The sequence below is a fragment of the Vidua chalybeata genome, chromosome 2 (genome assembly GCF_026979565.1).
Source record: "Vidua chalybeata isolate OUT-0048 chromosome 2, bVidCha1 merged haplotype, whole genome shotgun sequence".
Taxonomy (NCBI): domain Eukaryota; kingdom Metazoa; phylum Chordata; class Aves; order Passeriformes; family Viduidae; genus Vidua; species Vidua chalybeata.
The window spans coordinates 107,157,352-107,171,767 of NC_071531.1; the positions used below are offsets into that span (position 1 = coordinate 107,157,352).

Genomic DNA, 14,416 nt, shown 5'->3' on the forward strand with positions numbered 1-14,416 from the left:
GATCAGCCAGATTATGAAAATGTTTTGTATAACTGTTAAGTATTTTTCCTGGTGAAAACTTGCAGATAGGGTAGGAATGGGGGATGTGGTTGGTACCCAGGCTAGAACAGCTTTAGCGTTTCACTTTTAACTCAACAGATTTTCTCTTTTAGACCATAAATTGGGTAAGCAGTTAAACACATTTTGATGTGACATCAAAGGTGTGTTTTAAGTGCTTTCCCAAATTGGAAGAAAAGAGTGATGCATTTCAATTCTTCTCTGAATCAGGGTCTTAATTTTCATCCTATGTTAACCAAATCAGCCTGATATGATCTTTGCTAATAGATATTTTTCTATCTACATGTTATCTTGCAGTGGTGAAATAAAACTCTTACTGAAATGCTTTTCAAATATGCCAACTAATTGATGACCTCTATCTATGGGTCCTCCAAAAATAATGGTTTTAGCCTCTTAGAGGCTGACTTTAAGCAGCTTCTTAAAACCTGTCCCACGTGGTGGAATAGGGCTCACAGCAGCAGCAGAGGATGGTTAAAGGTGTGGATGCCAATGCCTGTGCCACTGTTTTAGTCTTGACAGATCGGCCTCCGCCCATCATCCTCCAGGGCCCCATCAACCAGACCCTGGCTGTGGATGGCACAGCTCTGCTCAAGTGCAAGGCCACCGGCGACCCCCTCCCTGTCATCAGCTGGCTCAAGGAAGGGTTCACCTTCCTGGGCCGGGACCCTCGGACATCCATACAGGACCAGGGGACGCTCCAGATCAAAGCTCTGCGGGTGAGTAACGGCAGCACCACGAGCGTGACGGGTTCTACGCGTCCAGTTTGGAGCTCTTGGTGTGTGCCTCAGGCAGCTCTGCCACCTTCCTGTTGTCAAAATTAACTTGTCTTTTCTGCTATGCAGTTCTCACCAAGTCGTTATCCATTCTTTGACATTGTGTAGGAAAGGGCAGGGGGAAGAAGAGCAAAACTGGTTTCAGATATTTCTATGAGAATTCCCTAAAAACAGAATCAGTGTTTATAATCCTGTGTCTGTTGCATTAGAACACATGAGTTGGGGGTAGATAGAAATATAAAAGAACAGTCCTTCCTTTTCATTGGTCTTACCCTGAAGCCATTGGCCTCTCTGTCAAAACTTAGAGCAGTTCCTCGGCAACACCTGACCGTAATTTTCCAAGTACTTGTGCTAGCACGTGATCTGGAGCTCATCAGGGTTTGACCATGCACTTTCTCCATCAACAACTCGTCAGTCCCGAGCTGGCTGATTTATTCTAGTGTTATGCTTCCTGGAAATGTTCCACTAAGCTGCAAATGGGAAAAGACAACTAATACTGTAGCATACATGCAGAGGGATTTCTATTAAAAATTAAATACCTATTGTAATATTTACATTTTTACACATAAATAATACAATATTCTCTAATACTTCAAATAGGATAATGTCATATGTTTTTGATAAATATTGCATCACTGATCTCTATTTTGGCTTTTAATTTTTCCCTGTTTAAAGATAAAGTATTTGTGTGTATTTGGACAAGCATGCATATGGAAAAAATAGTAAGTTAAATGTACTTACTTGTCAAGAACTTGAAGATAATTTCAGAAACAATTTAATATAGTCAGCAGAAATGTCTGCACTTAGTTTTCCCATCCAAAAAAATGTCAATAAGCATAGTACTAATGATAAGAAATAAAGAGCAGTTTTGTTTTCTGATACTGTCTCATCAGTGATCACAGATGAATTGTTAACTGCCTTAGAACAAAATAGAATTTATTAAAAAATTTATGCTATCTTGCCTTGAGTAAACAATTTGTCGTTCCTCCCTGGGCTGAAGTCAGGTTTAGGCCATGAAGGTTAATGCATTTTTCCTGTAGAGCTGGATTAAAGAGTGCGCTTGAATAGTCAAGATTCCCCAGTAGTGTTAGAAAGCAGCAATTAAAGGTGGAAGCTTAGTGATTTCAAACAAACTTTCAGGCATTGATGATGGGCTTCTGTGGAGCGTCCATGAGGCAGAAGCTCTTGGGATACCTGTCTGCATGCTGCTGTGCAAACAATGAAATTGGCTCTGAATCATGCCAGCGCATTAATCTCACTGTTAGAGGCTGTGTCTGTAAACTAAAGGAAAATAAAATTGCTTGCAAGAGGAGAAGAAAACAATATTAGTAGTGAGTGTGATTCTGAAAGACATGAGGCTTTTATTGATCATTAAGTGGCTCATTCACTAGTAACCAATTTTCCTGAAAGGCTTAGAAAGTAATTTTTTAGAAACTCCTCTGCAGCAGTAATGTGCACTGTTTGTTTGAATCAGGTTTAAGAACAAAAACTACACAGAACCATAAACACAATTTTTCTCCTGTGCCTTGCAAATTTTAATTAAACATGGATTTAAATGAGGAATGCTTAACTTTTCTCTCAGGTCTACCTAAACAAGGATTAGCACCACTTCCTAAAGAAAAAAGGGGCCACAAAAATGTCCAAGTATGTTTACATCCCCAAGTTCAAAATAAATTAATAATTGCCACTCACATGTCCTCAGCCTTCTGGCTGAGGGTAGATTTAGGTTAGGTAACAGGAAGAAATCTTCCCTGTGGGGTTGATGAGGCACTGGAACTGGTTTCCCAGAGAATTTGTGGATTCCCTATCCCCTGTTCAAGGCCAGGTTGGATGGGACTTTGAGAAACCTGGTTTAGTTGGATGGAACTTTAAGCAGCCATGGCAGGGGGAGGAATGAGAGGATCCTTAAGGTCCCTTCCAACATAAACCATTCTCTGATCCTTTTCTGCTATTTCTGTTACAGCACAGTCAAATGATTCATGAGCATGCAACAGTCACTTGGGCCACAGTTGTAACATGAACATAGAGATTTTTCTGATCAGCCAATCTCTCAGTTGCCCTGAGGAAGACAGCTAAAAGCTCACATATATCATTCATTCAATATCCCTTCAGACAGGTCAGCACTGATGGAAAACTCCCTTCTGCTGTAGAAATGTGCTACACCAAGATTAGACACCTGCATTAACTAAGGAACAAAACTTTATTTTATTGAATAGTAAAGATTTTTCTATTCACCTCCGCTGTTTTTTTTTTTTCCCACAGCACGAAAAAAGTATAAATAATTGAATTACCAACACACTAGATCTGTATCTAATCCATCCACAACCTGGAAGTTAGATAATTTGCCATAGTTTGCAAGAAGCAGTGTACTTCCAGCTTGCTTTCTATGTTGTTTGCCTTCTTCAAGTTACTCTGTTGTGTACACCACATACCTCATTGAGTGCACCATCTGTCACAGTAGTACACAAATGAAGTTGAGAACCATAGCCTTGAGAAATATTCCCCCTTATCATGTAATGAAGAATTATATATTTAATAAAATCTCAGAGGAAGTAAAATAAAACACTGCTTCAGAATGTTATAAGGCTCTCTCCTCTGGAAAATCTCTCCTTTCAAGGATCTTTCTCATTTCAGTAGCACCACTGCTGTATTTTGAGTCTTTGATCCATTGTCAGAGGGGTTTTCATTATTGCTTGTATTGCACACAAGTAACCATCTCCTGAAATGCAAGTTATGCTCATTCAGAAAATTGAGCTGGCATTAATGAGTTGCTTCCTCGCCTAAGGAATGGTACACTGCATTCTCAGTGTATCTGAAGAAAAATAGCAACAAAATTCGTGCATGACAAAGCTAAAAATCAATTAAAGTATATATCTACAAGTAATCTAAAGAACATCTTGCTTTTTTGCCTTGACATTCTTTTTGAAGAGTGACATATAAGGACATATGCTACAGTGCCAATCTGCATTTAACAGAAAACTCATTACAATTCCTTAAAGCCCAATAAAGCTTCTTGGAGGCAGTTGTCTTTCCATCAAGTCATGTGATGGTGAATAAAATTCTTCTTAATCACTAGAATCAGCACTCTCTCTTTTCTGGTTCCACCTCCAGATTACCATGCTTCATGCATTATGGAAGGAGAGCTCCTCCATATATTTTGTGCTTTGTAAACTTACCATTTTCAATCCATCCCTGTAGTCTTCACTTGTTCCTGACTCAGAAATCTTTATTTTCAATTTAAACAGGAAATAGGAAAACCCTTGGCAAATTTGCTAGTAAAACAGTTTATACAGTGATGAGATTAATATTGGCAACCTAATTCAAAGCAGTTTCCCCAAATAAATTTAAAATATTTTAACTGACAAGGGAATCACAATAATTTTATACAAATGCAATTTTTTTTTTGCTACCAAAGGGCCTTGCAAGCCTGAAATAAAATCCTATGTGAGATGGAAGAAAGGTAAGCATGGTGTAGGATCTATTTTAATGCTGCTGTTTGGAAATTGCTTGGAGGACTGTCTAGAGAGAGCCACTGTTAAAAAAGAACTGTTAAGTTTTAGCAGCATTTGTATGTAGGGTATATAGAAATTACTTCATCTGTCACAAGTGTCTAAGGTGATGTAACATCCTTCCTGGCACTGGAAACTGGACGTATGGGTCATCCTGGGATAATAAATGCTGAGATTTTACCCTCTAAAAGGTTAATCATTGTTATATTGTATATATATGTTACCTGCATATATGATTTATATGATTTCACCTGCATTTTTTTGTTACCAATGCAAACACTGACACTGTCAGTGCTCCATTGTGGAGCATTTACAGTACTGGTACCATTAACAATATGAAAATTAGAATTAGTAAAGTATTAGAAGCAAGTAATCTTATTATAGTTCTATAAATGAAAGCCACCATTAAATGATTGCTTGAAAATATCTGGTGCCTTCTAGTCTGGTGTAAAATGTAGGCTAAGTCCTTCTTAGCAAGGACCATTTAGAAAAAGAAAATAAGAGTAAACTCAGCTGATTCTAAAAGGTTGTTAAAGCTGCCCTTATGCCCTTTTCATGTCCAGCTCTCTGATACTGGGACTTACACTTGCGTTGCTACAAGTTCCAGTGGGGAGACGTCCTGGAGTGCTGTGCTGGAGGTGACAGGTAAGCAATGCCCAGGGATGTGATCCACTTGGCACATGAGGAGAGTGTAGACCATATGACAGCAGCCTGAGTCAGATGATTCTAGAACTTCTGGGCTTGACATGGAGAAGTTTTGGATGAGAAGGCTGTGTTCCTTTACACATCTTGCATTTCATTGCTGTTGTCTTATTAATGCCAGTTGACATTGCAACAATTTCCATATTTGTGTCCAGTGACTGCAGTATGCTCTAATTCTTCTAACAGGAGTATTAATAAAATGTGGATTTATCCAGTAGTTGGCTTGGGCAAGAAAAATCCAAAGTGCTCTCTGTGAGTACTGCAGTTGATTTCAGTACAGGAAATTTCTTGAAGTTTTTGGTACTTTATGTACATTTCAGCAAGCTGGCCTTTTTTGTTATTCTTTCTTTTCTTTCTTTTCTTTTTTTTTTAATATTTTTATTTTTATATATAAACTTTTGATTTTTACCTTTTTTTCCTTTATTGTGTACCTAGAGAATGATAGCTCTTCATCCAAAAACAGGTGGTAGTAATGCAGTTGTTGACTTAGTTCTTTATAGATTAAGAACATCCGTTCTGCTGATTTTGCAGATGTTTGCCATGTTTTTCATTTTAATCTTCTGCTTTGATCAAATTATATAACCAAGGATAAAAAGTAATGGTTTTGTGTTTGCCCTTCACAGAATCCGGTGGAGCAACAGTCAGTAAAAATTATGATATAAATGACCTCCCTGGGCCACCATCCAAACCTCAGGTCACTGATGTTACTAAGAACAGTGTCACCCTGTCCTGGCAGCCAGGGACCCCTGGAAGCCTACCAGCTAGTGCATATATCATTGAGGCTTTTAGGTATGTGAATTATACCACTTTTAAGCTCCTTTCTTTCTAATTTTGCTTAAACCCTAGTACCAGGGTTTTGTGGTGTTCTTTTGGACTCTATACATATCATTAGAAGCTCATTAAATGACTCAGCTCCATAGAAAGCATTGATTAATATTCTTCACATTGATTTTTTTCTAATCACTTTTTTTCTAAGTGATTAATTGGAGGACATCTAACTATTTCTTCAGGTCAACAGGAATATAACAGAACAATGCAGTAATTATTTGTTACTTTTCCTTTAACACTGATGATCAGTGAGAGTCTCCTGTGGGAATGCTGCAGGTTCTTGGCTATCATAGTACAGACAATATGGAAATAAATGGGTAATCCTGAAGGATCTCTGCAAACTTTAATTCTTGCTCTTGTTAAAGCAGTCAGTATTAAGGGGTCAAAGTGATTCAAATTTCTATTTTTTTAGTGTTTTAGATAGATGAAAACTTCTAACTGAAAAGACCAGTATTGATAATTTAGGATTTTATCCTGCAGCCTGAGGCTTTAAAGAATCCAGGTGCTCCCCTCCACACAGCAGCAATTACTGTGTGGTACAAAAGAACTCCTGGGCTCCAGTTCAGCACATTTGTTTGGGCATGGGCCTCTGACATGTATCTCTAGAACACATTTTGGCTTAAAAATCTGCCCCTTCTTGTATGTGTTCCTTAATCCAGATATTACAAAAATGGCAAGTTTGTAATTTAAGTTAAAATTCATGCAAGAATTTTTCATAATGGTATGCATGCAAATTTTAGCTCAAATGCTATGTTATGTAAAGAACATTACAGTATTTGCAGTTTGTTTTGTTCTAGAACTTATCCTTTATGAATTGTATGAATGAAGTGATTCAGGCAACATAAACCTTGTAGCTTTCCATTTCCTTTTTCCTTTTAATATGTTTAAGGATTTTTTTATCAATGCTGTACAACAAGACATAGTAAAATAAAATTTTCTCTTTAAACTTTTCTGATGTTTTACCCTAGATAAGTTTTAATGACATTCCATCATTAACTTTTAAAAAATAGACATTTTCATTAAAAGTTGTTTTAACAATCACATTTGAAATCTTTTCATATGGTGGATTGTAATCTAATTATAATAATGTTGAATTTAAACTGTTGTGGCAGAAAAAATATTCATATAATTTCCTCCATTTCAAAGAATGCTTTCAATTTTTTTCTTAACTTTGAAAGTGAATTTATTTCAAGAACATTTTTCTTCCAATGATAGTTTATTGACATAGTTTACTTAGCAGTATAGAAAATTATTCTTTCAAGAGAACTTTCCTTTCTAAGCCTTTTGTTCATGCGTAGCCTGTTTATCATTCAAATTTACTTTAGAGCTTTCTACCTTCTCCTTTTGCAGGTATTTTAGAGAAATAGCAAAAAGTTTTACTTTTATTGCAAAAAGAAATACTTTTGACAGCTGCATTATGCTTTTTAGCCGGTCTCGATGAGCTAACTGAAAAAAAATTTTTCATTTCACCCTGCTTTTACCACTTTTTTCTACTCTTAGAGTCAATCTGGGGTTACAAGACAGGTCCTTTCACATCTTTATTTTTCTCTTAGTTCATAATCTTCCACGTGTTCTTGTTGCAGTCAGTCTGTGAGCAACAGCTGGCAAACGGTGGCCAACCATGTGAAGAGCACCCTGTACACTGTGAGAGGCCTGCGCCCCAACACCATCTACCTGTTCATGGTCAGAGCCATCAACCCGCAGGGCCTGAGCGACCCCAGCCCCATGTCAGATCCTGTCCGAACCCAAGGTAAGGCACAGTTTAAAGTTTTATGTGCTTGAGCTAAAATACAGAGAAGGAACTGTGGCTTCACCGATAGGTCAGTCTGGCCATTTGGCTTTAGCACACTCACTGAGGGAATCATGATTTGAGCTTCACCAGTAAAGATGAGAGTAGTCCAGTGTTTGCTGCATTAAGGTTACATCCTTAATCCTTTGTACAGTGTAGACCTTTTGGTTTGCAATTCACTTAGGCTCGATTTGCCTTTGATTACTAGTGAAAGTAATGTGAGCTACCCAAGCTTTTCTCAAAAGCACTCTGAATACTCTCCTCTCCTCAATATCTTTCCTCCCCATGTCCTTTCTTCCTCTCCATTAGTAGGGATATGCTATGATAATAAGTGTTTATAACAGGCAAGACACTGTGTTCAGAATTATGTTTAATCAAAAGAAATGCACAACACATGTTGATTAATCTGAGCCAACGTTTAGGCACAGAATTCACGTAAATTAAGGCATCTGCATGCTAAGAATATATAGAAGTTATTCTGAGAAAGGTATAGACCTATATTTATATACCTATATTTCTGAATTCTTGTATCAGTCCATTGCATAAACCAAGAGAGAAGGCTGAAGTGAAATCACTCATTTGTAGGGTGGTGATAGGATTGGTAGCTGTGATCCTCCATTGCTACTGAATCAGCTACTGAAGTCTGTTCACTTTGCATCAAGCTCTAACTGAATATAACTGTCACAAACAGATTTCCCTTCACAGCATGGATTTTTTTTTTTGGTTTTGACAAGACATTTCTTGAATGCTTAATTCAAGTGTGTAGTTCTATGTTAAACATGTCATAATATAGAAATTCATAATTCTTTGGAATCATAATTTTTCGAATCCAAAGTAATAGTCACAGTTAATTTAAAATTAAATCTTCTGTTTCTGTTTATTGTTATTCAGAGACTTCTGTCTCTGAAGATCTGCCCATGGAGGGCACATCCTGAGTCAGCATATGTGTTGCAAGTTGTTTGGGTCCTTTCCTGGATGGAAAGAGATAAACAAGAGTAGAGTGGCATTTCTCTATCACATAACCATCCAGCCTCCCTTATCCCAGCCTAGCCCTGAATAAATCTGTCCTGAATAGTTATACCCTCAAAATAGTAATTATGGCTGGAAGAGGAAAAACAGAGCTGCCTTCTCAAAAGCTGGAGAAGTGAGTTGTGCAGGGATTTCATGGCCTGATTATCCATGGAGTTTCCATCTTTCTTATTTTCCCATTATTATAGGGTGACTCATGCTTTTCATTGCAACAGCCGTTTAGTCTGCATAACTTATCACCTAGCTAAAAAAAAAAAAAACAACTTTGTTTGGCATTTGAGTGTCAAATATAGACTTTTTATCTGACATACTGACAAGCAATTTGATTTCAGTAAAAACATGTCTTTTAATTAGCTACAGCATGTGTTGCAGCTTCCATTTCCAGAAGCTGTTTAGCAGTCAAGCACACTAAGACATGTACAGGATTTATAGCTTCTTTGCAAGCCTGCAGTTTAATAGAATTAAATCATAAAATCAATTGAAAATTAACATAATGTTTTGATGTGATTTCTAATTATGCCTGAATTCAATTCAGGCTCACAGTAGAAGCTGACACACGGTGGAAAGCCTATTCACAGTGGCCGTGGAGAAATAACAAAGCAGCTATAGCAGTGCTATAAAATAATAACTTGCAACAGGTAGCTTTCATAGCTGAACATTTAATGCCCTGGTATTCAGTACAGCAAATACAAGTAATAAGATTTAATGTAAATTTTCACCAATGAACTGCAAGTAGATAATCAAGCACTTTCAAAAGGTTTATCTTATATGACTTATGTGAAATAAGGACAGAGAGTCCTTATTTCCAATGAAGGAGTTGATTTCTTGTTGGATTATTAATAGATGAAACCATATACTAAAAAAACTCTTCCAAAAAACTATATATATTCCTATCCATGAAATCTAAATAATAATAAATAATAGTATATTTACTGATAGATGAAAAAAGAGGTGTTAGAGAAAATATCTAACCAATTCAATTGTGATCAGGATGTAGCTTCTTGCACCAGGTTTGCTTGAGTCATGATTCTATTATTCCAAAACTTAATCGTACCCTTAGAGATAGATCAACTGCTTTTCCACCAGGAGCCTCCTAGACATGTGAAAATGACATTACACTGGGAGCACCACACATGTTTTCAAGTGTACATACCAGAAAACTGAATTCCACATGCACATCTTGGCATTCACTTCTTACTGTTATCAGTCCATGTTATTCTGTTACTTTCTGGACATACGTGCCATGAAAATGATGAAATGCTGTTCATACAAACTACTTTGTGGAAATGTCTTTTCCTCTGAGGGAATACACAGGTACTTTGTTGGCTGCATACAGCATAATTTAATCTAAAATGTAGCCATGGATAACTGTAGGTTTATTGTAGAAACAATCATAGCCTTTTGTGGATAGAAGCATAAATGATCATCCTTTAGACCAGTCTGAGTTGCAGTTTTATTTTATAATATCTCTGTTTCTTGTCTGCTTCGAATAAACATAATTTACTAGACAACCACCTTCACTGACTCTGATATTTGGATTATATTCCCTTTGGAGATCTGTGGAGCCATTTTAATTTGGATATCAATAGAAGCCTGTGGCAATATTGTTTATTGGTGGCTCAGTGGCTCATAACAATTGGTGGCTCATAACAATCCAGAATTAGGAATGTGAATTATTGATCATCAAAAACTACTTACTTTCAAGGTCTGGGGATATATGATTAAAGTTGTTATATTTAAAGGTTTCATTTTTAAGACAACTATTATTTTTTTTTAATAGCATTTAGAAGATAAAAAGAAATCATGCCTATTACCATATCTAACTCAATCAGAAAGGGAAAAAACTCTTACGTATGTATCTTTTTCACAAGGACACGATGTTGATCCAAAAAATTGAGGAACTGTCTTTGGCTATTGAATCCTAAGGGAAGACCAAACAGAATTCAGAGATGCCTAGACAGGCATGACCATAATTTGTCAGTCTTTTTTTGAATATCTCTATAATCAGATTTTGACTAGAAGAAACAATTCCCCCAGCACTTCGAAGGGCACATCATCTTGAAGAGAAAATTTTTGTGGTAGATTGCTTTTGTTGGCCTTTTACTAGATAAGGATCAGTTTGGCTTCCTAAATTAAATCTTTTTTTTTTTTTTTTTTCATATTTGCACTAGATTTCATTAGCTATGTCTGTTAAGGGAAAATTTGCTTTGCAGGGGAAAATGTTATTTTTAGTATTTGGTTTCTTGTGTGCATGGCATGTGGGGAGAGGAAGCTTAGTGAAAGTTTGGAAACATATAATGACTTAATGTCATGTATGCTCTAGCAAAATAAAAAAACACTGTTCATTTTCTTCAATTACACTAACCAATTTGGTTCCAGACATCTGTGCAGCATTATTATTATCTGAGTACTTTGGAACTAGTGAACATTGCATCTCTCTCATCATTTACCCGAGCTGAGAAAACTTTGCCATCTAGTCAGAATACTCCTTTAATCTTATTTATATTTCATTATTTCCTAAGTGGCTAGAGGTGGATGGTTTGTTTGCATTATTTGATATTTGTCTGGGTTTCAACCTTAGTGCTGTATTTTCTTTAAAACAGTGTTATAGAGGATTTTCGAGTCAGGTCATCAGGCTACTCAGTAGATTTTATTGATGCCATATATAGCTCTTCTCATTAAAGTGATGCTTTCATATGTGTGCCTGACAGATATCAGCCCCCCAGCACAAGGTGTGGATCACAGGCAAGTCCAGAAAGAGCTGGGAGATGTCATTGTACGGCTGCACAATCCTGTAGTGCTGACACCCACGACAGTGCAAGTCACCTGGACGGTAAAGCTTCTGCTGTTGTTACCTTAACAGTAATTTCAGTCTGCCTACTTTGCCTATTTATATCCCTTCACTGTTTTACCACCCAGAAAAGATCCAGTCTTGATCCCAGTGTGAGTGCTCTGACAATCTAACATACAGCAGTGTATATATATATATATATAAATAAATGGCAATGAAATAGCCATTTTCTCTTTCAAGTTAGGCGGGTTCAGTGTCTTTAGTCTTCTGCTTGAAGCAAGGTAGCTGTCTGACTAGAAAAACATTACAAAAATGAGTATGTTTGAAGGATAATTGATCTGTGGATTCATTACGCTGCATGTCAAGAAATAATCAAAGTTAAATATCAACAACAAATTGCTGTGTGAAAAAGGACTTTCTGCTTCAAGTCATAGTGACCTCTGACAATACCCTATTATTTAGTGACCCAGAAATCAAAATTATCTTTCCTACAGAGCACATGTAGTGAAGTCAGAAGCACATGGTGCTAGTGACTGACACACTGTGTGTCATCTGGTTTGCCAGCACAAGCCTTACCCACAATAAGTGGATATCCTTTCATTAGAGAAGACCAAAGTCTTTTGGGCGGTGCTTAACAACATTTCTATTTGAAGGGTCAAACTACTGGGTAGGATTTCTAATACAGTTTTTGGCTTTCAAATTGTTCTGTTTCCCTTCCTGAAGCTTGATGGAAAGGACTTGTAAGAGTAGGAGAGAATTCCCAGGGCACTGCACACAAGGAAAGAGTGCTTTGCTGTTGGAGCATCTGCCCAGAGGAAGGGGAGCCACGAGTGGAAGAGTGAGAGAAAAACTGCCCTGCACAATATCAAAACAGTTGTATTCTGTGGGATGAATTCTGCTAAGGGGGCATTCACAATGCTCAGGGTTTTTCTTCTGCATGTCATATTGCTGAAAGCTTAATGTGTGCAGGGGATTACACAAGAGGAGATAAGAAGTGTGGTGATAGATTGTGTATTATAAGGATTACTGTTGTTTTTGCACAACACAGCCATTATTATGGGGGCTTATGCACCATCCTTGTTCTGACAGATTTCAATGGTCAGGGTACAGATTAGAATAAATAGAGAAAACCACAATTTCTTCTTCTGTGGAAGATTATTTAGAGTATGTGTCACTGCATTTTGCCATCAATGATGTCAACACGCAGCTTGGCTTTCTTAAAATTCTGCATGTTTCAGCTACAGTTCCTCCAGAACAGGCTGACTAATCTTTGTGGCAAACCCTTTTGCCCAAGCAGATGGATCAGTAGCAGAAAATTTGGATGTTAGCAGAGAGTAATTGTAAACCTGGATCACATCCATGTGGTGCTCCTTCAAGTCCTTTTTTGGGTGTGGCATCTATCAGAAATACAGATTCATAGGCTGGCCCTTGCCTTAGCATATACTGCAAAAGGAAGCTCCAATATAAACAGAATTCAGTTTTATACCATGTAACCAATGTAATTTTATTTTAATTATATATATATATATATATATATATATGTATATGTGTGTATGTATATATGGATATATATATGTATGTGTGCATGTTTATGCATATGCATGTGTGTGTGTATATGTATGTGTGTGATATATATTCCTTTAAAAGAATTTCCTGGTGCCTCTACTGAACAATGAGTGAAGAAATGGTAAGGTAAAGACAAATTGTTGGAAATGCTATGGATACCAGCTTATTGGGAAGATCCCTCAAAGCAGTGACCCTGTGCCACCTGACAAGCACAGAGACCTCTGTAGAGGCATTTTGGAATTGCCCAGGGGAAGAAAGACACAAAGAAAGATCTCTGAAGCAGCTAATTAGAAACTACCCGGCAACCAGAACAAAACCAATTAATTAACCATAGTCTCTAGGAAAAATAAGCCACTCTATCCAGAGAATAAAGTCCACACTATTAACATAAAATGGATAGATAGTGTAGCTATCATACAAAAGGACAGAACTGCCATGAGAGTCGTAAGATTCTTTGTGGTGGCTTTATGCAGTTCAAAGGGTGAATGCCAAGGAATGTCCTTGGTTACTGACTTTCTGGCATCCTGACTCACAGCAAATTAACACCACTTTCTCCTCTCCTTTATGAGATTGTTTTGGTTTTGCTTTCTCTTTATTTTTATCAAATTTGAGTTTAAATTTTCAGAAATAGTTCCCTGTGGCTGTGTTGCAATTTTAAAATATGCACATACATATACACACATATTTTGAAAAGAACATCAGGCTTACAATGTCAGTGTTAAAAAATAAGAGGAATGTCAAAAGTTAAGTTTTCATTGCCACTTAAATTTATTCCTCTTGTGTATAGATATTAAAATATAGCTGTAATTATCTGGTCACATAGAGGATCTCTTCTTCATGGAGCTATTAAACATTTCTTTTTATCTTCTTTATTCTCTGTGTGGTGCCAGGTCTTATTAAATTCATACCATTGAAACCTTGCATTGAATAAAAATTATTATTTTGTCTCATATGCTTGCTTATCTGTCATGCTCTCAACCGTAACATTTGCGTGCTTCACAAATAATACTGAATTTAACATCACAATGATAAAAATGTGTCATTATCCTAACTTTACACACAGAGAGGTGAGATGCAGGGAATAGTTATTGCTGATGAGACTTGTGGCAGCAGATATGCCCACTATTATCAAATGGCTAATTTTAAGCCTTGAACATGATTTATTTTTACTTTTATTAAAACATTTCACATTGCAAGAGCATATTCTGTACTCCAAGAGCTTTTTTAGCTGACCTCAACTATGGGTCAGCACTTCTAGCCTCAGTGGGCATTAAACTGAAAGTTTCATTAGTGACCAAATATGAAATGTTCCCCGGCATTATAAAGAAGCCCTGTGGCACAAGCACGAATAAAAAATCAGTTCTTCAACATG

The 14,416-nt window shown here is 36.9% G+C and overlaps 1 protein-coding gene across 1 annotated transcript in view; it reads left to right on the forward strand.

Moving 5' to 3' along the window:
* The window catches only part of ROBO2 (roundabout guidance receptor 2), a 436,228-nt gene that overhangs the window by 344,365 nt on the left and 77,447 nt on the right, over positions 1–14,416 (forward strand). Inside the window, exons 10-14 of the mRNA XM_053933903.1 lie at positions 568–773; positions 4,903–4,984; positions 5,665–5,830; positions 7,453–7,619; positions 11,399–11,520. Coding sequence (XP_053789878.1) covers positions 568–773; positions 4,903–4,984; positions 5,665–5,830; positions 7,453–7,619; positions 11,399–11,520 — 743 coding nt within the window. The remainder of the gene's footprint in view (positions 1–567; positions 774–4,902; positions 4,985–5,664; positions 5,831–7,452; positions 7,620–11,398; positions 11,521–14,416) is intronic.